Source organism: Oncorhynchus keta, chromosome 9 (assembly GCF_023373465.1).
Source record: "Oncorhynchus keta strain PuntledgeMale-10-30-2019 chromosome 9, Oket_V2, whole genome shotgun sequence".
In the NCBI taxonomy this organism is placed as follows: Eukaryota; Metazoa; Chordata; class Actinopteri; order Salmoniformes; family Salmonidae; genus Oncorhynchus; species Oncorhynchus keta.
The window spans coordinates 16,389,451-16,412,907 of record NC_068429.1 but is presented as its reverse complement, the minus strand read 5'-3'; the positions used below and the strand labels follow the sequence as shown (position 1 = coordinate 16,412,907).

The 23,457-nt window shown below is 44.2% G+C and overlaps 1 protein-coding gene across 1 annotated transcript in view; it reads left to right on the top strand.

Annotated features, from left to right (window-relative positions):
* The window catches only part of LOC118387356 (volume-regulated anion channel subunit LRRC8A-like), a 32,324-nt gene extending 9,288 nt beyond the window's left edge, over positions 1 to 23,036 (top strand). Inside the window, exons 2-3 of the mRNA XM_035775634.2 lie at positions 9,553 to 11,674; positions 17,051 to 23,036. Coding sequence (XP_035631527.1) covers positions 9,563 to 11,674; positions 17,051 to 17,326 — 2,388 coding nt within the window. The 5' untranslated portion in view covers positions 9,553 to 9,562 and the 3' untranslated portion in view covers positions 17,327 to 23,036. The remainder of the gene's footprint in view (positions 1 to 9,552; positions 11,675 to 17,050) is intronic.
* The last annotated feature ends 421 nt before the right edge of the window (positions 23,037 to 23,457 follow it).

Below are 23,457 nucleotides of genomic sequence, written 5' to 3'. Positions count from 1 at the left end.
TGAGGCTAAATTTATTTTATTTATGTATTATATTAAGTTAAAATAAGTGTTAATTTTTCATTCAGTATTTTTGTAATTGTCATTATTACAAATATATATTTGTAATAACCAAATATGTTTTTTCAACGCCGTTACCGATTTTTTTTTTTATTGGAGGACCAAAAAAAAAAAACAATACAGATTTTTAATCTGCCGATCGATTAATCAGTATCGTTTTTTTTTTGGTCCTCCAGTAATCGGTATCGGTGTTGAAAAATCATAATCGGTCCACCTCCTAGACAGCTTGTAAAAATATAGATAAACTCTCTTGGTGAATAGTGTGGTCTACAGCTTATACTCTACCTCAGGCGTGCAAAACCTTGAGACTTCCTTAATATTAGATTTCGTGCACCAGCTGTTATTAATGAAGACACAGACCGCTGCCACTTGTCTTATCGGAAGCCGCTGTTTTATCTTGCCGATGCACAGAACCTAGCCAGCTGTATGTTATCCATGTCGTCGTTCAGCAACGATTCTGTGAAACATAAGATATTACCGTTTTTATGTCCCTTTGGTAGGATAGTCTTGATCGGCGCTCATCTAGTTTATTAGCCAATGATTGCACGTTGGCTAATAGTACGGAAGGTAGAGACGGGTTACCCACTCGCAGTCGGATTCTTACAAGGCATCCTGACTTAGGTCCCCTATATATCCTTCTCTTCGCTTGACCTTGTCAAGTGTGTAAATACTTCATGTCCGACTCGTTAAAGGAAAAAATCTTTGTCCAGTATGAGGAGACTAGTCGTTGTTCTGATATCCAGAAACATGTACAAAACAAGTTACAAATAACGTGAAAAAACACAATAGCACAATTGGTTATGAGCTCGTAAAACAACATCCATCTCCTCCGGTGCCATTAGATGGCATAAGAACAAAGCTTAACAAGATTTATTCCCTCCATTTCTTTTTCAGTCACTGAGCAAATTTCAGGTCTGCTGAGTGCAAACTTGAAATTTCTGTGCAACTTCCGGCGCATGTTTACTGTGAACACTGAGGCTGTATCCGCTTTAAGTTAGTTTTAAGTGGTCAAGTAAGCTACCGTGGTTATTTGATCATAATGTAGGCCTGCCAGCGTGGCCTACCATCAAAAACGATGGAGAACTCCTGAGTGGCGCTGTGGTCTAAGGCACTGCAGCGCTGTGCCTCTAGAGATCCTGGTTCGAGTTCAGGCTCTGTTGCAGCTGTCCGTGACTGGGAGATTGGCCCAGCGTCGTTCGGGGAGGGTTTGGTCGGCAGGGATGTTCTTGTCCCATCACGCACTAGCGACTCCGACTCCTGTGGTGGGCAGGTGCACAGTGTTTCCTCCGACACATTGGTGCGGCTGGCTTCCGGGTTAAGCGGGCATTGTATCAAGAAGCAGTGCGGCTTGTTTGGGTTGTTTGGGTTGTGTTTCACAGCTCTGGATCTTTGCCTCTCCTGAGTCCTTACGGGAGTTGCAGCGACAGAACAAGACTGTGACTACCAATTGGATACCACGAAATTGAGGAGAAAAATACATTTTAAAACTATGGAGAAAATGCATCCCATTTTAACATTGAAATAGGTGTTGTATGGGTCAGCCTACAGTAGCGGCCAATGTGTGGTGTTCAATGTAGGCCTACACTCCATGAGTCTTAACTAAAAAAAACATGCAGGGCTTGACATTAACCTGTTTATCCACTTGGCCTTCAGACAAGGAAGTGACTGAAATAGATGTTTGACGCAAGAAACCACTTTACAAAATAAAATGCGTCATTATTACCAGAGAATCAAACCAATTATTCTACCCTCTGCCAACTGGTTACTTGGCTTATTTATTTTTTATTTTATTTTACCTTTATTTAACCAGGCAAGTCAGTTAAGAACAAATTCTTATTTTCAATGACGGCCTAGGAACAGTGGGTTAACTGTCTGTTCAGGGGCAGAACGACAGATTTGTACCTTGTCAGCTCGGGGGTTTGAACTTGCAACCTTCCGGTTACTAGTCCAACACTCTAACCACTAGGCTACCCTGCCGCCCCGAGGCTTATTCAAGCCTGGCTCAAAATACTGCCCCTTTAAGACAAAAAAAAGCTATTTTACCTGACTTGCTTTTTAAAGATGTCTAGAAATATACATGTTTTGTGCTCTTGTAGGAAGCAATTACTCCCCCGTTGCTGACTACAAATAATCTAAAGTTGGGCTAATAACTCACTAACTTGCAAAGGATATGAACAGAATTACACATGTGCACACGTCGCTACATGTAGTTCTCAGTTTGATCTCAAAACAAGCACATTGACTCACGACCAGTCATGCTGTAAAAGCAGTCTAGTTCAAAGTGAATGGCACATCCATATGGCAGTGGTCAATTTGCATATACAGTGCATTCAGAAAGTATTCAGACCCCTTGACTTTTTCCACATTTTTTTAACATTACAAGCTTATTCTAAAATTGATTAAATTGTTTTATTTTTTCTCAATCTACACACAATACCCCATAATGACAAAGTGAAAACAGTATTTTTAGATTTTTTTTGCAAATGTAATAAATAAGACCTTTTCAGATTCAGATCCTTTGCTATGAGACTTGAAATTGAGCTCAGGTTCATCCTGTTTCCATTGATCATCCTTGATGATTCTACAACTTGTTTGGAGTCCACCTGTGGTAAATTCAATTGCTTGGACATGATTTGGAAAGGCACACACCTGTCTATATAAGGTCCCACAGTTGACAGCGCATGTCAGAGCAAAAACCAACCTATGAGGATGAAGGAATTATCTGTAGAGCTCCGAGACAGGATTGTGTTAAGGCACAGATCTGGGGAAGGGTACCAAAACATTTCTGCAGCATTGAAGGTCCCCAAGAACACAGTGGCCTCCATTATTCTTCAATTGAAGAAGTTTGGAACCACCAAGACTCTTCCTAGAGCTGGCCGCCCGGCCAAACTGAGCAATCGGGGGAGAAGGGCCTAGTTCAGGAAGGTGACCAAGAAACCGATGGTCACTCTGACAGAGCTCCCTACTTCCTCTGTGGAGATGGTTGTCCTTCTGGTTCTCCAATCTCTGCAGCACACCACCGATCAGGCCGTTTTATGGCAGAGTGGCCAGACGTAAGCCACTTCTCAGTAAAAGGCACATGACAACCCGCATGGAGTTGATCAAAAAGCACCTAAAGCGCACTCCGACCATGAGAAACAACTTGACACAATCCTTACAGTGAAGCATAGTGTTGACAGCATCATGCTGTGGGGATGTTTTTCAGCGATAGGGACTGGGAGACTCAGGATCGAGGGAAAGATGAATGAAACAAAGTACAGAGATCCTTGAAAACCTACCTCAGACTGGGGCTAAGGTTCACCTTCCAACAGGACAATGACCCTAAGCACACAGCCAAGACAATGCAGGAGTGGCTTTGGGACACGTCTCAATGTCCTTGAGTAGCCCAGCCAGAGCCTGGACTTGGACCCGTTCGAACATCTCTGGAGAGACCTGAAAATTGTGCCAAGCTTGTAGCGTCATACCCTAGAAAACTTGAAGCTGTAATCGCTGCCAAAGGTTCTTCAACAATGTACCGAGTAAATGGTCTGAATACTTACGTGAATGTAATATTTCAATTTTTTACATTTTTTACATTTCTGAACTTGTTTTTCCTTTGTCATTATTGGGTATTGTGTATAGATTTTTTTTTTTTTTTGGGGGGACTATTTAATACATTTTAGAATAAGGCTGTAGCGTATCAAAATATGGAAAAAGTCAAGGGGTCTGAACACTTTCCGAATGCACTGTAGTCCTAATGCAGCTCTGATTTGGTTATGGTGCACCAGTCTGTGTAGAGTACAGGCCTGAGTCGTGCCTGTCAATGCAATAGAATCCTACCCCGATGTGTTCTGCCTACCACAAAATCTCTTGCATAGTTATTTTTTGTTTTGGTATGTTGCCTTGGAAGGGGTTAAATATTGCGTTGATTCTATCACAATTCCCTCAGTAAAGAAACGTTGATAGTTAAAACTAACGGGGAAAACTCTAAAGTTGAGTGAAGTTCAATCTTGTGCTTTTCTGCACGGGCTGATATTTCTTCTGTGCGGCAGTCCCAGGGGAGATGCACGCCCACGTACAGCTTAGAGGGAGCGTTGAACACTGGGCATAAGCCTTGGCAAAATGTGTGTAATTGCAGGAAATTTGCTTTAAAACACCAAAATGTCATCTCTGCGGCCGAGAGGCAGGCCCCTAAAACTGTGCCATTGGCCACGCCCCTAATGCTGCTTAAAAAAATACTAGGGGAAACACTGAAACGGTACAAATGCAGAGGACTTTGTGTACTTGACTGGTTCATCTCCCAAGGAATGTCCTATTAAATGGGTGGTTTTCCCCATACACCGTAGTAGTAGGGCAATTCCACAGTCGCAGAATTGGTTAAACTTTTTAAATCAATGGTCTCGACGTAAATCTGTTACCGTGGAATTGGCAAGTAATAGTAAATTCTCAGGCCTGAAAGTTTTTCTGACCAGAAAAAAATGCAAGTCCTTAGCCTATTACTAACTACAGCCAAGAGTTTTTCCTGGTCAAATCACTTGATCAGAAAAAACTCCTGGCCCCAATAATGTCCTAATACATGGGTTGTTTTCCTGTTTCTCAGAGATCACTGGTGGTGATAGACTAATGCTGAGCTAGACATAACAGGTTAAACACCATGCCTTTTTTGGCAAAACAACTTTGCAGCCATGATCATGGATTCCTCTTTGGTTTTATTATAATCTGTGACATTTAGCTTTTGCCCCATTGAATACCATAATTAAACCTCACACATTGAATGTAAACAAGAAGAAACCTGTTCACTCTTGCAGCGAGTCACTGTTTTCATAATGGACTTTTAAATGTCAAAGTTCAAGAACTCTCCTTCCTTACAATGTCAAGTCCTCCTACATGATGGGTTGTCCTTTTTTATTACTTTGATTTCACATTGTTTACATTTACATTTACATTTAAGTCATTTAGCAGACGCTCTTATCCAGAGCGACTTACAAATTGGTGCATACACCTTATGACATCCAGTGGAACAGCCACTTGCATCTAAATCTTTTTTTTTTTGGGGGTGAGAAGGATTACTTACCCTTACTTACCCTATCCTAGGTATTCCTTGAAGAGGTGGGGTTTCAGGTGTCTCCGGAAGGTGGTGATTGACTCCGCTGTCCTGGCGTCGTGAGGGAGTTTGTTCCACCATTGGGGGCCAGAGCAGCGAACAGTTTTGACTGGGCTGAGCGGGAACTGTACTTCCTCAGTGGTAGGGAGGCGAGCAGGCCAGAGGTGGATGAACGCAGTGCCCTTGTTTGGGTGTAGGGCCTGATCAGAGCCTGGAGGTACTGAGGTGCCGTTCCCCTCACAGCTCCGTAGGCAAGCACCATGGTCTTGTAGCGGATGCGAGCTTCAACTGGAAGCCAGTGGAGAGAGCGGAGGAGCGGGGTGACGTGGAGAGAACTTGGGAAGGTTGAACACCAGACGGGCTGCGGCGTTCTGGATGAGTTGTAGGGGTTTAATGGCACAGGCAGGGAGCCCAGCCAACAGCGAGTTGCAGTAATCAAGACGGGAGATGACAAGTGCCTGGATTAGGACCTGCGCCGCTTCCTGTGTGAGACAGGGTCGTACTCTGCGGATGTTGTAGAGCATGAACCTACAGGAACGGGACACCGCCTTGATGTTAGTTGAGAACGTCAGGGTGTTGTCCAGGATCACGCCAAGGTTCTTAGCGCTCTGGGAGGAGGACACAATGGAGTTGTCAACCGTGATGGCGAGATCATGGAACGGGCAGTCCTTCCCCGGGAGGAAGAGGAGCTCCGTCTTGCTGAGGTTCAGCTTGAGGTGGTGATCCGTCATCCACACTGATATGTCTGCCAGACATGCAGAGATGCGATTCGCCACCTGGTCATCAGAAGGGGGAAAGGAGAAGATTAATTGTGTGTCGTCTGCATAGCAATGATAGGAGAGACCATGTGAGGTTATGACAGAGCCAAGTGACTTGGTGTATAGCGAGAATAAGAGAGGGCCTAGAACAGAGCCCTGGGGGACACCAGTGGTGAGAGCGCGTGGTGAGGAGACAGATTCTCGCCACGCCACCTGGTAGGAGCGACCTGTCAGGTAGGACGCAATCCAAGCGTGGGCCGCGCCGGAGATGCCCAACTCGGAGAGGGTGGAGAGGAGGATCTGATGGTTCACAGTATCGAAGGCAGCCGATAGGTCTAGAAGGATGAGAGCAGAGGAGAGAGAGTTAGCTTTAGCAGTGCGGAGCGCCTCCGCGATACAGAGAAGAGCAGTCTCAGTTGAATGACTAGTCTTGAAACCTGACTGATTTGGATCATGAAGGTCATTCTGAGAGAGATAGCGGTAGAGCTGGCCAAGGACGGCACGCTCAAGAGTTTTGGAGAGAAAAGAGAGAAGGGATACTGGTCTGTAGTTGTTGACATCGGAGGGATCGAGTGTAGGTTTTTTCAGAAGGGGTGCAACTCTCGCTCTCTTGAAGACGGGAGGGACGTAGCCAGCGGTCAGGGATGAGTTGATGAGCGAGGTGAGGTAAGGGAGAAGGTCTCCGGAAATGGTCTGGAGAAGAGAGGAGGGGATAGGGTCAAGCGGGCAGGTTGTTGGGCGGCCGGCCGTCACAAGACGCGAGATTTCATCTGGAGAGAGAGGGGAGAAAGAGGTCAGAGCATAGGGTAGGGCAGTGTGAGCAGAACCAGCGGTGTCGTTTGACTTAGCAAACGAGGATCGGATGTCGTCGACCTTCTTTTCAAAATGGTTGACGAAGTCATCTGCAGAGAGGGAGGAGGGGGGGGGGGAGGATTCAGGAGGGAGGAGAAGGTGGCAAAGAGCTTCCTAGGGTTAGAGGCAGATGCTTGGAATTTAGAATGGTAGAAAGTGGCTTTAGCAGCAGAGACAGAGGAGGAAAATGTAGAGAGGAGGGAGTGAAAGGATGCCAGGTCCGCAGGGAGGCGAGTTTTCCTCCATTTCCGCTCGGCTGCCCGGAGCCCTGTTCTGTGAGCTCGCAAGGAGTCGTCGAGCCACGGAGCGGGAGGGGAGGACCGAGCCGGCCTGGAGGATAGGGGACATAGGGAGTCAAAGGATGCAGTAAGGGAGGAGAGGAGGGTTGAGGAGGCAGAATCAGGAGATAGGTTGGAGAAAGTTTGAGCAGAGGGAAGAGATGATAGGATGGAAGAGGAGAGAGTAGCGGGGGAGAGAGAGCGAAGGTTGGGACGGCGCGATACCATCCGAGTAGGGGCAGTGTGGGAAGTGTTGGATGAGAGCGAGAGGGAAAAGGATACAAGGTAGTGGTCGGAGACTTGGAGGGGAGTTGCAATGAGGTTAGTGGAAGAACAGCATCTAGTAAAGATGAGGTCAAGCGTATTGCCTGCCTTGTGAGTAGGGGGGAAGGTGAGAGGGTGAGGTCAAAAGAGGAGAGGAGTGGAAAGAAGGAGGCAGAGAGGAATGAGTCAAAGGTAGACGTGGGGAGGTTAAAGTCGCCCAGAACTGTGAGAGGTGAGCCGTCCTCAGGAAAGGAGCTTATCAAGGCATCAAGCTCATTGATGAACTCTCCGAGGGAACCTGGAGGGCGATAAATGATAAGGATGTTAAGCTTGAAAGGGCTGGTAACTGTGACAGCATGGAATTCAAAGGAGGCGATAGACAGATGGGTAAGGGGAGAAAGAGAGAAAGACCACTTGGGAGAGATGAGGATCCCGGTGCCACCACCCCGCTGACCAGAAGCTCTCGGGTGTGCGAGAACACGTGGGCGGACGAGGAGAGAGCAGTAGGAGTAGCAGTGTTATCTGTGGTGATCCATGTTTCCGTCAGTGCCAAGAAGTCAAGGGACTGGAGGAGGCATAGGCTGAGATGAACTCTGCCTTGTTGGCCGCAGATCGGCAGTTCCAGAGGCTACCGGAGACCTGGAACTCCACGTGGGTCGTACGCGCTGGGACCACCAGATTAGGGTGGTCGCGGCCACGCGGTGTGGAGCGTTTGTATGGTCTGTGCAGAGAGGAGAGAACAGGGATAGACAGACACATAGTTGACAGGCTACAGAAAAGGCTACGCTAATGCAAGGAGATTGAATGACAAGTGGACTACACGTCACGAATGTTCAGAAAGTTAAGCTTACGTAGCAAGAATCTTATTGACTAAAATGATTAAAATGATACAGTACTGCTAAAGTAGGCTAGCTGGCAGTGGCTGCGTTGTTGACACTACGCTAATCAAGTCGTTCCGTTGAGTGTAATAGTTTCTACAGTGCTACTATACGGGGCTAGCTGGCTAGCTAGCAGTGTTGTTTACGTTACGTTGCGTTAAAAGAACGACAATAGCTGGCTAGCTAACCTAGGAAATCGCTCTAGACTACACAATTATCTTTGAAACAAAGACGGCTATGTAGCTAGCTACGATCAAACAAATCAAACCGTTGTACTGTAATGAAATGAAATGAAAATGTGACACTACCTGACCGGTGATTGAATTCGAAACAGTAGACGTTGGCTAGCTGTTAGCTGTTGGCTAGCTAGCAGAGTCTCCTACGTTAAGGACGACAATTAGCTGGCTAGCGAACCTCAGTGAATTAAGATAATCACTCCAAGGCTACACACACTAAACTACACAATTATCTTGGAAACAAAGACAGCTATGTAGCTAGCTAACACTAGACTAATCAAGTCGTTGAGTTGAGTGAATAGCACTACAGTGATGCTAATCTGTGTGCGTTAGCTAGCGCTTGCTAGCTCCTCCTCCTCTTGTTGTGAGGTGTCTTCACAGAACATTGATTCAGAGATGTTACTAACTTTAGTGTGTTAATGCATGCTGTGTCAGGTTCTGTGCCCCTCTGTATCCAGCTTGCTCTGCATTTTCTGAGCCACATGGTGTTCTGTCTGCTCACAGGATGTCTGGGTTGTTCCTGACGAGTAGCAGACTCTCCATAGCTGGGAAACATAATAACTGCTTTCCCTGCACCAACCTGGCAACCCACAGACATAATGCCCCTAGTCATCTGGGAATGGGTACAGTGTTCTGATCATATTTCCCATAATAAGCTTCCTAGGGTTTTGCATTCTGATATAAATAAGATGTTGGGTTACAGATGAGAATATACAATAATTGAAGCAATTGTGGAGTTGTATTAGATTAATGTAAAGAATGGTCTGTGTTTGAGGCACAGGTAACTGATTTGGTTCTGGGTGCTGACATTAGCTGACTCACAGCATTGTAAAGGAAGTCACATTTAATATACATAGGAGGTCTGTGGTTTAGTTCACTGGAACTGGAATAAAGTAACCACACACAGGCAGTCGGGTTTGTTTAGCTGTCTGCACTGGTTGAAGAAAGCTTATAAGTTCTTTGAACGCACGCTGACATGACGTGTCTCCCCACGAGTATCTGATGAGCAGTGTCTGTGGTTCGATGAGCTATGTTTGTAGTTCAAGATAACCTGTAAATATTTTGCTCTATGGAACTTTGAAATATACTTGTGGCAATGTGAATGTCTTGTATTACATTTAGTCTCTCTTCTTTCCCTCTCCATAGGTAAACCATCATGATCCCCATCACAGAGCTCCGGTACTTTGTTGACACCCAGCCGGCGTACCGCATCCTGAAGCCATGGTGGGACGTCTTCACAGACTACATCTCCATCGTCATGCTCATGATCGCCGTGTTCGGGGGCACGCTGCAGGTCACCCAGGACAAGATGATTTGCCTGCCCTGCAAGTGGGTGGTCAACAAGTCCTGTGAGTACCTCAATGTGAGCTTCCCAGACCCATTTGCCTCTGAGCCCAAAGGCATCAAGTATGAACTGGATCGGCACCAGTACAACTACATTGACGCGGTCTGCTACGAGAACAAGCTGCACTGGTTTGCCAAGTACTTCCCCTACCTGGTGCTACTGCACACCCTCATCTTCCTGGCCTGCAGTAACTTCTGGTTCAAGTTCCCCCGGACTAGCTCCAAATTAGAGCACTTTGTGTCCATCCTGCTCAAGTGTTTTGACTCGCCCTGGACCACCAGGGCTCTGTCCGAGACGGTAGTGGAGGAAAGCGACCCCAAGCCCCTGGGGAAGATGAACGGTTTGGTGGACAAGAAGGCATCTTGTGTCAGCGAGGATGTGGAGGCCAGCATTCCTATGCTCCAAAGGACTAGGTCCCGCATCGAACAGGGCATAGTGGACCGCTCCGACACCGGTGTCCTGGACAAGAAGGAAGGCGAGCAGGCCAAAGCTCTGTTTGAGAAGGTGAAGAAGTTCCGGATGCACGTTGAAGAAGGGGACATCGTTTACCGGCTCTACATCCGCCAGACCATCATCAAAGTCGTCAAGTTCATCCTGATCATCTGCTACACGGCCTACTATGTGCACTACATCAAGTTCAGTGTGATCTGCAAGGTGGACATTGAGAAGCTGACAGGCTATAGGATGTACCACTGTGCTCACCCCCTGGCCACCCTCTTCAAGATCCTGGCCTGTTTCTATATCAGCCTGGTGGGGATTTACGGTCTCATCTGCATGTACACCCTCTGCTGGATGCTCAGCCGTTCCCTCAAGCGCTACTCTTTTGAGTCGATCCGTGAGGAGAGCCATTACAGCGACATACCCGATGTGAAGAATGACTTTGCCTTCATGCTGCACATGATTGACCAGTATGACCCGCTCTACTCCAAACGGTTTGCCGTTTTCCTATCGGAGGTGAGTGAGAACAAACTGCGTCAGCTGAACCTCAACAACGAGTGGACACTGGACAAGCTGAGGCAACGCATCACCAAGAACTCCCAGGAGAAACTGGAGCTGCACCTGTTCATGCTTAGCGGAATCCCTGACACCGTGTTTGACCTCCTAGAACTAGAGGTGCTCAAGCTGGAGCTCATCCCTGATGTCACTATCCCCCCCATAATTGCCCAGCTGGTCAGCCTGAGAGAGATGTGGCTCTACCACACACCAGCCAAAATCGAGGCCCCAGCTTTGGCCTTCCTGAGGGAGAACCTGAAGTCCCTCCACATCAAGTTCACAGACATCAAGGAGATCCCTCTGTGGATCTACAGCCTGAAGAACCTGAGTGAGCTGCACCTCACAGGGAACCTGAGCGCAGAGAACAACCGCTTCATTGTAATCGACGGGCTACGGGAGCTCAAGAGGCTCAAAGTGCTCCGTCTGAAGAGCAACCTGACCAAGCTGCCTCAGGTGGTGACGGATGTCGGGGTCCACCTCCAAAAGCTGTCCATTAACAACGAGGGTACCAAGCTAATGGTGCTCAACAGCCTGAAGAAGATGATGAACCTTACAGAGCTGGAGCTGTTGCGCTGTGACCTGGAACGAATCCCGCACTCTATCTTCAGCCTGCACAACCTGCAGGAGATCGACCTGAAGGACAACAATCTCAAGACCATCGAGGAGATCATCAGCTTCCAGCACCTGCACCGACTAGTAAGCCTGAAGCTGTGGTACAACCAGATCGCCTACATACCCATCCAGATTGGCACCTTGACAAACATGGAGAGGCTCTACCTAAACCGCAACAAGATTGAGAAGATCCCGGGCCAGCTCTTCTACTGCCGCAAACTGCGCTTCCTGGACCTGAGTCACAACAACCTGACCAGTATACATGCTGATGTGGGCTTCCTCCAGAACCTGCAGTACTTTGCTGTGACGGCCAACAGGGTGAGTAGAGATCTAGTATTTGAGTGTCCCTGAGAAAATGTTAGCTAAACACCAGTGGCGGCTGCGGAGGAGAGAACAGCTCGTAATAATGGCTGAAATGGAGCGAATGGCATTAAACACATTGGAACCACGTTTGATGTAATTGATACCATTTCACGTATTCCGCTTCAGCCATTAACACGAGCACTTTCTCCCCAATTAAGGTGCCACCTGCCTCCTGTGCTATATACCTAGAACTTTCTTCTTTCCTCTATCTAGCTATTTCATGGTCAGGTCAAAGTGTCACCAAACACTTGTTAAGGCCTTTATCTGTGTGTCACAGGAACATTTTAGACATTTTTCTTAACACCCTTCTTTCTTCCTTCCTCTTTCACATGTGAATGGGTCAAAGGTCACACTGGGTAACAGGAAGGTAGGGATTAGCATTATGAAGACAGTTATGTTGGGGTTAATGGCCCTAAGGTTGTTCCACCTCAAAGCACAAGAAAGAGGATTTTGAAACCCACCATCTGAGATTGAGCTGAAATTGTCTGTAGTTAAACAGATAAGATTAGGCATTCCTGAAACATTGTGTTGAAATATAATTTGATCTATGTGAAATTAAGCTAATTGATTGCATCCAAATGGTCTAATTTAACTTATTGGATTTATATAATCGTCAATAAATATAGTACCCAACATCCGATTTGGACCATAATTCTTTCTAACAATGAGTGAGACCAATAGCAATAACATGGTGAAAAGCCACCCATGGACCACAATAGCTTTTGCTTATGTGGTCACAATTCAAGCCAGTCAGTCATCCATGAAAGCAATTCAGGTTGTCCTTCTCTTATCCTTAATCTGTGTCCAGGAAACAGCTCTTCTGTGTGTGGTTTATCCCCTTCAAAAAAAGGTCTGTATTAGTAAGACCATTCCTGGTAAATCCAGCAGTTCTAATGACTTCAATGTTATGGTCTCTAATGGTCTTTAATGGTAAACGACCCAAACACACAGTGGCAGTGTCCAAATACCCATACTAGCCACTAAATATTATGCCATTTAAAAAAATAGTATGTCCAATTTCTAAAATAGTACTCCGAATGTGTCATCTAATGCACTATTGCGTTGACTCCTGCCATTCGTTCATTTTGGTACAGTGCATCAATTTATCAGCTGTTAAACACTTGAGTCAGAAAAGACGAGTGATTTCCACTAGATCAAACCCTGAAATTAGTATATGCAGTTTAAGTATGTAGTACGCTACTATGGGTGTTCATTCAATCAATCAAATGTATTTAGAAATCCCTTTTTACATCAGCCGATGTCACAGTGCTATACAGAAACCCAGCCTAAAACCCCAAATAGCAAGCAATGCAAATCTACAAGCACGGTGGCTAAGAAAAACTCCCGAGAAAGGCTGGAACCTAGGAAGAATCCTAGAGAGGAACCAGGCTCTGAGGGGTGGCCAGTCCTCCTCTGGCTGTGCCGGGATGAGATTATGACAGTACATAGCCAAGATGTTCAAACGTTCATAATGACCAGCAGGGTCAAATTATTATTATCATCATCATCATCACAGTGATTGTAGAGAGTGCAACAGGTCAGCACCTCAGGAGTAAATGTCAGTTGGCTTTTCATAGCCGAGCATTCAGGGGTCGAGGGGTTGAGTCAAAAATGGCATGTCCGGTGAACAGGTCAGGGCTCCATAGCCGCAGGCAGAACAGTTGAAACTGGAGCAACAGCACGACCAGCTGGACTGGGGACAGCAACGAGTCATCAGGTGGTGTCTGAGGCATGGTCCCAAGGTTCAGGACCTCTGGGGGAGAGAGGGAGAATTAGAGGGAGCATACTTAAATTCACACAGGACACCGGATAAGACGGGAGAAATACTCCAGACATAAGACTGACCCACTTGACCCCCCCCACACTTCTAGTTGTCTAGAAGTGACAAAAGCATGGATTCATTTTTCTGCATCATTTTTTAACAAAGTTTCTGATTTTTGCAATGTCACGTAGATGGAAAAAAAGCTGTCCTTGAAACAGTCTTGATATGTTCGTCAAAAGAGAGATCAGGGTCCAGAGTAACGCGGAGGTCCTTCAGTTTTATTTGAGACTACTGTACAACCATCAAGATTAATTGTCAGATCCAACAGAAGATCTCTTTGTTTCTTGGGACCTAGAACGAGCATCTCTGTTTTGTCTGAGTTTTTAAAAGTAAAACATTTGCCGCCATCAACCTTATGTCTGAAACACAGGCTTTCAGGGAGGGCCATTTTGGGGCATCACCATGTTTCATTGAAATGTTCAGCTGTGTATCATCCGCATAGCAGTGAAAGTTAACATTGTTTCAAATGACATCACCAAGAGGTAAAATGTATAGTGAAAACAATAGTGTTCCTAAAACGGAACCTTGAGGAAGACCGAAACTTAGTTGATTTGTCAGAGGATAAACCATCCACAGAGACAAACTGATTTATTTCCGACAGATAAGATCTAAACCAGCCCAGAACTTGTCCTTGTAGACCAATTTGGGTTTCCAATCTCTCCAAAAGAATGTCATGGTCGATTGGTGTCAAAAGCAGCACTACGGTCTAGGAGCATGAGGACATGGCCACAGTTTTTTTGTAATGGTGTTGTATTTAATGGTAAATGTCACTAATCACTGCCTTGCAGACTGCCTTGCAGTGGTTCATAATTGTATTATTTTATTAGGTTTGTCGCTACAGTTTTAGTCACTAGCCCATTCCTCCATCACAGTTTTGGGCTTGGAGGAAAAGTCAAAATATGGAAATTGGGATAGCCATCTCATAAAGCTGCCATTTGTTAAACTGTTCAAGGAGAGTTGGCTTGAAGCATTAGGTTGCTAGAAGGACAAACTGAATTGCTTTCATGGAGGACTGTCTTGACTTGGGAGTGATCACACAATGTATTTTCATCATGAGCAAAAGCTATTGGTTTTCTACCCAAGGTTGCAAATTATTATTTTTTGTAGTCTATGCATTTAAAAACTCAAGAGCCCATCAAAATTGATAAAATGGTGTAGCAGGAACAGCATTGGGCAAAACATGGTACTTTCAGAGTATGGTAAATATTGACTAAGTGACTTTTTTAATGGCAAATTTTCCATAAAGGCCGGAAAAACATCAGATTCACAGGGAATATATTACATAGGATGAAGAAACCATATTCCAAGCCATACTACTTGTCAGACATAAAGACCTAATGACCTACTATTGTAGAGTTGTGTAGTAGACTGGAATGTCTACATATTTTTTTATTTTTCCTTTATTTTACTAGGCAAGTCAGTTAAGAACAAATTCTTATTTTCAATGACGGCCTAGGAACAGTGGGTTAACTGCCTGTTCAGGGGCAGAACGACAGATTTTGTACCTTGTCAGCTCGGGGATTTGAACTTGCAACCTTTCGGTTAATGCTCTAACCACTAACCAATGCTCTAACCACTAGGCTACCCTGCCGCCCCATAGTCGGTGCCATTGAGATAAACTGGTCACTTGAATAGTTCAATATTCTGAAAAGTAACCGCCTATCCTGCTAATAATGTTTCAAATTAGTTAAAATAGGGGAAACTGCTGGACCTACTACACACACTGTTGGTTAACTGAGACAATGTGCCAGAGTTCTAAAAGTACAGACAAGCAGTTATATTATGCTAATGAGTTTGTCACACTTCTGGCTGTCGTTCAAGCGTTCCTGTCCCTGGGGTGGTTTTCATGGCAAACTGTTTTCATTCTGTATTTTTTTGGTTTTATATGTACTATTCCCCACCCTGTTAGATGCAATTCATCTTCGTTAAGCAGATGGCTGGAAAAGGTTTAGTGTGTCCTGTACAGAATACCTCCGGGAGATGCAATCTTACAAACAATTCACAAAACTCCCGACTGAGTCTGAGATCATTAACATGAACTTTGACTTATGTGAATTCTTGTCTGAGTGCTGACTTCTAGAGTTTGTGTAGGCTAACTCTTGTAAGTGTAAATGAAAGTGTAACACTTTAGTGGAATGTATCATGTGAAATATAGTTTGTGTAATATCATATGTAAATGCATTATAGGATTTCATATATTTTAATCATGTACATGTGAAGTGACTCCGCTATAGCAATGGCCATTTTGTGTTTTTGCATTGGCCGATTTGTGCATTTTGCATCAACGACACTGACCATTGTGACTTCCTGTACATTCCTGACAGACAGGCTGACTTCAGTCTCCTTACAATGAATTTGCTTGATTTTGGTGGACATTGTCTAATGCTGAGAGAGTTCATTAACTGAACCCACCGTTCATCCAATACATTTAAGAATCAAGTTTAGTGTGAAAAATAAGGACTTACAAGGAATTCTGGGAGGTTATACAACATTTTCCCTATTGCGTACTGGTGGTCATCTGCTGTGTGAGGAATCTGATGGTTTGAGTAAACAATACTATTATGTTTTTTTTTTTGTTTTACTGCACTCACTCACCCATATTACGTAGTTCCATACTGAGAATAGGCCACAAACAGGGTGGTATGTTGCTCAAAATAGCCCCATTTACAAGGAACCCCTCTGGTGTGTTCTGTGTTTTTACGCCCTTCTCCAGAGTCTTCTCTTTGCCATTAGTACATTATCGACCCAAATGAGTTGTGAAATTTGTAAAACGTTATTCCCAGGTGGGCCCCTAACGAGGACCCGACGCTCACCACTGTACTCCAATGTTCTAAAGTGTTCTAGGTTTTTGTTTTTCTCTTGAAGAACAATGCCTGGATAGCTCCAGTTGCCTTCTTCACTGTTTTGAAGCTAAGAAAAGCATTTAATTTGAAAGGCTATTTTAAGTTCGGTGAATCAGCTTACTCTGATCATATTTTGGCTTAAATGAACAGCATCTATGTAAAATGCACTCATTGTGCTGTTTCCTCAACAGATGACTGAACTATTAATAACAGGTGTTGGTGTGAGCATAAGTAATTATACAAATATGTATGGTACTCTAAGACTGACTGTATGTCTGTACCTCTATGGCTCGATTGGCTCCCTTCTTTAGGGCAGAGTGCATAGGTTTGTTTCTGATTGGCTTAAAGTCCTATGGGCTGGTGTGACTGTGTTTCGATTGGGTAGCTAAGGTCGGAACAGTATGTACTGAACTCTCCTTTCTTCTCTCTTTTGCCAAGTCTGTTCTTGAGAACATAGCTGTTCACTGGGGAGGAGTTCAACTTTAAGCACCTTTCACAGCCTAAAGCAAGAAACAGTATGCCTGTTTAAACCATACACTATAGTATGCATAACCTGTGCACAAATACAATTAAATTATATTTTATGAAGTCAAAAACAGACAAAATAAACATATCTCCTATTTCACCATTCATCCTCACTCTGATCTCTCTCCTTGTCACTGTCAGATCGAGTCGCTCCCGCCAGAGCTGTTCCAGTGCAAGAAGCTGCGCACCCTGAACCTGGGCAACAACTGCCTGCATATTCTACCATCGCGCTTCGGCGAGCTGACGGGCCTGACCCAGCTGGAGCTGCGGGGTAACCGTCTGGAGTGCCTGCCCGTGGAGCTGGGGGAGTGCAGGCAGTTGAAGAGGAGCGGCCTGGTGGTGGAGGAGGACCTGTTCAAGACACTGCCCACAGAGGTCAAAGAACAGCTGTGGAGGGCCGACAAGGAGCTGGTCTGAGGAGAGAGTCCAGAGAGGGGGAGCCTAGAGAGGAGGAAAGTGGGAGAGAGGATTGGGCAGTGGAGGCTGATGTCACTTTCAATTGGAGGCCATTCTCAAATTTCTCCCTCCTTCCAGCCTCCACTAGTATGGGGTAGGAGAAAGGGGGGAGATGTGTCTGTATTGCTGGACACGCATCCAGAGAAGGATGGTTGGTTGTTGTCTTGGCTCTCCTGGCTAAATTAGTATTTTTTTAGGGTACCTGGTAGGACTGCCACAATTACAGTATAACAGTGTAACCGATGAAGACAGTCATAACCATTTAAAAAAATAAACATTTGGCTGAATAACCACAATGCAGCAGCATCAGCACACAGAAATAGAACAGTCTAGGAAAATCTAATCTTGGTAATTTGACTGGTAAATTTGTAGATACACTTGCAATGGCTGCCTGATATTGTGACGTAATAATTTCCATGGTAATGTAGAATGTTCACTCAAATTATGTTAACAAATGTAGCTCATGCAATGTATTTTTTTTGTAATGTGAGTTGATTGAATCAAATCGCAGCACAAATTACTTCCTGCTTTTAAACTATGGGTACACTGTCAATAGCCGCCACTCCACCCATTATGCCATAATTTACTTGAATTGGGATGCCTGTTCTATTCATTATATTTCTATGGCAGCACATGCAGTCTGGAGGAGAGGAGAAAATGTAAATCTACCAAAAAAATTATAATTTTTTTTATATTCAAACATTTATTACGGTGACCGTGGTAATTTGGTTGGCCAATTACCATTATCCAAAATTCCATGACCATCACATCCCTAGTCACAAGGTCACAAGATGTTTATTAACAGACTAACCAGATGGAGACCTCTCCTCCAACTTTGTGGTTCTTTTCCCCCTATTTCTTCTATGAAATGATGTGCAAAGTCGATCATTGTCGAATGCTGATTAGGAGAGGATGAGAGACAGAAATGAAATGCTTGTGAGATTGAGGATTTTGTTTGTTTGTTTGTACGGAGTCATGTCAGTATGGGTCAAGGTTGTCAAACTCATTTTGCTCTGGGGGCTGCATGAGGTCAATCCTCCCGGACTGTCTAGCTTCCATTATCATTTCTACACCGTTTCCATTTGGTTTTAGTCATTTTAAACTATATTGAGTATGTTTCCCCACCAAAAGGAAAACAATATTTATATATATATTTTTTTCTCAAACAACTGACAGGTATGTTTTGACATTTCTGGTATAGACAGTGGCCACAGAAGGACTACATAAAAGAGTTGGTGTGAAAGGTTCATGTAGCCTACAAAGCAATATATGTGTGTGTGCTCTGTTTTCCATCTTCACTTGGAAGTATACAGTCCACTAGTCTGTTTATCCAAACGCCAGTGAGAGGACGCAGGATCTGACTGGTTAATGAAACACTATGGCCGATGTAACCAAAGCAGGGTCCTGTTTTATTAGGCACCAAATAGTGGGAAATGGACTGAAACTACCTGGACTTGTCCAAAAATAACACACATTTTTGTTTTCTGCAACACATTTAAAAATGTTTGTTACCGTGTGCCCTAATGAAAACAACCCAGATATTTGCACTCCAAAACAGTGACCGTGGATACAGCATTGGCTTATACAGAACACATTTGTGGGGTATATTCTGCATGAATATCGAAGAGATACTTTTTTATTGAATGGACTTGGAGTAGACAAGATTAGAGGTGAATTGCCACCAAAGGTGATTCCTTTAAGATCAGCCAGGCAACTCTTGTTACTTATATGGCCTTCCCTTTCTGGTGCTGTAATGTCCCACGCTGTGTCATTACAACCATCATGTTCATGATTTTGCTAAATATGCAGACAAATGTATAGCTTATAATGTTGTACATTTATGTTTCAAGAATTGACATGGTATTATTATTCTTACCAGCTGTTCCAAGTTATTTTCAAAGGAGAGGGAAGCCTCACTTTGGAGGAAAGTGAGCTGAATTAATCTTTTAAAATTTAATAACTACATACATAACTGCCCTTTTTGCAAGGTTACCAATGGGTGTTTTGAGTCCAGGTCTGTTCTGAAAAGGCCTCCGTCTTGGATTTGTTAGTAAAGGCTAGACCCCAGCTCTAAAAGGATGGAGCAACGCTCACAGAGTAAGAGTGCATCAGAGAAGAACAAGCAATCCCAGAGCAGAGGCTCGCTGGTCGAGACTTGGGTGGTTGAATACAGACCTACTTTAATGTTGAAGTATTATTCTCTGACATGTTCCAAACTTTTTGAAACATTTGAAAACTGCAAACAGGTACACCCCAGGTCATTCCTTAAACGGGCTGTTATGATTGATGTGTTTGAGCTATCTTAACAAACTGTTTTGAGAGTACCATAGGACTATCTCAGGGCTTCACTGGAGAGCTCATTGATTCACAGCTTTAATGTGGCACAGATTTGAAGGGGTAAATATGGAAACAGTTAGCGCTGACTGAATCGGAGAAGAAAATTGAGATTCTGATAATAGAACAGGATAATATATTTCAGAATATATTGTTGTGTATATAATTGCTGTCACTCTTTAAAAGCCATATAGCGTCATAAAGAATCATGTAAGCCTCTTACAGTTCAGCTGAGGTAGTGGTTACATGCTATTGTTCTGTATCACGTCTAACTCTATAAATGTATTGTTTTTACACTGAACTATTTGTATCTAACCAGATCTAATGCTCCAGCTTTTTATCCTTTTCCATAGTCCTCCCCAACAAATTAAAAATCTGTTTTTATCCTGACCTGTACTTGTACTGACCTTCAACACAGTGGGAACACTGTCACTTCCCTTAATCACAAGATTAGGCATTCCCCCCTAAAAAGCACATAGATTTCAAACTTCTATTTCACAACCCCCCTCCAGTATGTCGCCATGGAGGAAACAGGTCAGCAAAGTGTTTACAGAGCAGTGGAACTAGGAAGTGTGGTAACATTTTATTTGGATAGTCAATCTGTATATGTTCTACAGACTAAGTTACATTTCAGATAACTATCTGCTAGCCCTAACCAACTACATTATATTTTAGTCATTTAGCAGAGGCTCTTATCCAGATCTACATACAGGAGCAAATAGGGTTAAGTGCCTTACTCAAGGGCACATCAACAGATTTTTCACCTAGTCTGCTTGGGGATTCAAACCAGCGACTGGTCCAACGCTCTTAACTGCTAGGCTACCTGCCGCCCTAACCTTAACCCTTAACTTAGACCTAACCCTTAACTGTAACCGTTGCAAGCAGTTGCTTATCAACAAAGTGTGACCGAAGTGTGTTTGACCCACAGAAAAGGCTTCCCCCGATTTAAGTCACTGTATCAACGGTTTCTGTTCGGCTCAAGGTACATGTTGCATGGTCTAGGGTCAGATTGCAGTACCCTCATTATGAGCTTAGTCATTAGGAAATTAAATAATATCTGATCCTGTGGTTGGAGACAACTTCTACTGTACATACCCCCCCCATCTGTATAGGACTCTGACAGTGTTCGGTACTGTAGGTAGTCATGCCATGGTCACAACAGTTGACCGCAAGGGTAGCAGGTAGCCAAGCGGTTAGATCTGGAGGCGAAAGAAACGCACACCTTTTTAGGCGAGGTGCTGGCCAGCGGAGTGGAACACTTAAAGGCGAGGAGCTGAGATGCAAAAATATTTGTCCAGCGTTTTGACAGACAAGCTGTCTTCATCAGGGGATAATGTAACATCTGTATAGGACTGTGCCAGTATGTTATGGTACTGTAGGTAGTCATGCCATGGTCACAACAGTTGACTGCAAGGGTAGCAGGTAGCCAAGCGGTTGAGCATTGGGCCAGTAACTGGAAGGTCACTGGTTTGAAGACCTGAGCCGACAAGGTGAAAAATCTGTCTGTGCCCTTGAACAAGGCACTTAACCCTAGAGTGCTCCAGAGGCACCATATTACTATGGCTGACCCTGTAAAACAACACCTTTCACTGCACACATCCTACCTTTATTTTATCATCCCATCAGCAATGTGACTGTTGTGAATGTTATTTTACATGTATGCATCCCAACATTCCTTTTATTTAATGTGTTTTCTCAGACTGGTCAGAAATGGTGTTCAGTGCTCGAGCTATGCAACGCTTGCCTTATTTCAACAGTCCTCCTGTGCATCCAGTGTGGGTGGAGTGCCCTCCTGCGGGAGGTCTGAGTAACAGAGGAAAGTGTTCACTGTCATTTTCTCCATTTGTTTTGTAATGTAAAATAAAGAATGCTGTAAGGTTATGTGTATTACCATCAAAATATTCAAATTTTCTGACTCTTAATGGCCAGTCATTTAACCACATTGTGTATCATTTGGGTAGCATACCAAAACTGTCAAAGCAGCATTGATGCTTCTCATGATTATGTATTTGACCTGTTTTGGGGAATCGTTTCTAGGTTAACTCTTATTGTATATGCATAAATAGGCAAACTACCTACTTTTTAATAGGGGGTTCATGATGCTACACTATATTGTTTATGATAGTTAAAAAGTTGGTCTAAAAAAAACACAGCCTATGGAAACCGTTCAGGGAGTCCGAGAAAGGCTTCTTATTACATATTGCACTTGGCTTAGTTGATAACAGCCAAGTTATCACCTAACTAATGCCATCTTTATTCATTGTGTATTCATTCATTGTGTTATTTTTTCCCTCTGCGATGTTATGAAGGGTCGTAAGTTAAGCATTTCACTGTTAGTCTACACCTGTTTTACGAAGCATGTGACAAATACAATTTAGTTTTGTGATATCTCCGTAGCATTAACAATTGGCATGGCCATGGCATGCTCTCAATATTGGGTAGGGCTATGGAAATGCACATTGTCTGTCAAACAATGCTTTTTATTTCTTATAAGCCATGCTTTGGGTGGTCAACAGGACAATGATACATATTTCTGTCAGCCAACTGAATGAGATCAGTTGGTACAAGCCTGTATCTATCTTTCTTTGATGTTTTGCTGGCTGGCATTGTAAGGGCCCTGATGTGTGCTGGCTGGCATTGTAAGGGCCCTGATGTGTGCTGGCTGGCATTGTAAAGGCCCTGATGTGTGCTGGCTGGCATTGTAAGGGCCCTGATGTGTGCTGGCTGGCATTGTAAGGGCCCTGATGTGTGCTGGCTGGCATTGTAAGGGCCCTGATGTGTGCTGGCTGGCATTGTAAGGGCCCTGATGTGTGCTGGCTGGCATTGTAAGGGCCCTGATGTGTGCTGGCTGGCATTGTAAAGGCCCTGATGTGTGCTGGCTGGCATTGTAAGGGCCCTGATGTGTGCTGGCTGGCATTGTAAGGGCCCTGATGTGTGCTGGCTTTTGTTCCTGTCAGGTTTAGTTTCCTTTCCATCTGCTTGGACAGTCTGGTCAACATCTCAACCCACACATTTCATGCCAGGTTCACATACTGTACGCCACCCACATTGGGCGGCACTATAATGTTGGTCTTGTTTCATTTAAGTGTAAAAACCTGGACCTGTCAAGTTACTGGGCAAATGACAATCTGTATCTCTTCTACATCAGTGTTGCCCATGTAATGATAGGTTTTCACTTCGTTGCCAAAATGAGTGAACACTGGCTTAGTGGAGAAATGATGAATGCCCCAGACTATTGTAACAATGGAATAATTGAGCCTTGACAACACCACAACAGTTGCTTTACTGTGCCTTTTTTTTTTACCATTCTGATATAAATGATAAAGTAAGACACTTATCACTGCCTCCATGTATTTATTTCCATTAATGACTTGCCTGCTGATATCAACCCCAGTTCAAAACAATTGTCAATGGAGAATCTTCATTCAAAGTACCTTTCTAGTCCAGAACTATAGGCCTAATCTAGGAAACCAGCCTTTAAAATCTCAGCAACAGCCGATGTACAACAATTTTAAAGAATGCCCACTATCCAGTTCAAGCGTTTGGAGTGGATGGCTGTTTGAATGTTAAATAACGAGAGAGAGGCATTGATGCGATTAACCAGTCTTGTTCAGTACATCGCAACAATCCCGGGTATCTCAAGCACCCCGGTAAAACAAGAGTTGCAGTAATGAACATTTACCAACAGATGGCATCACTGTGCCATCTTACACCCATAACATCTTCCATTTAATAAAATAGGACAGGAGGTGTGTCAA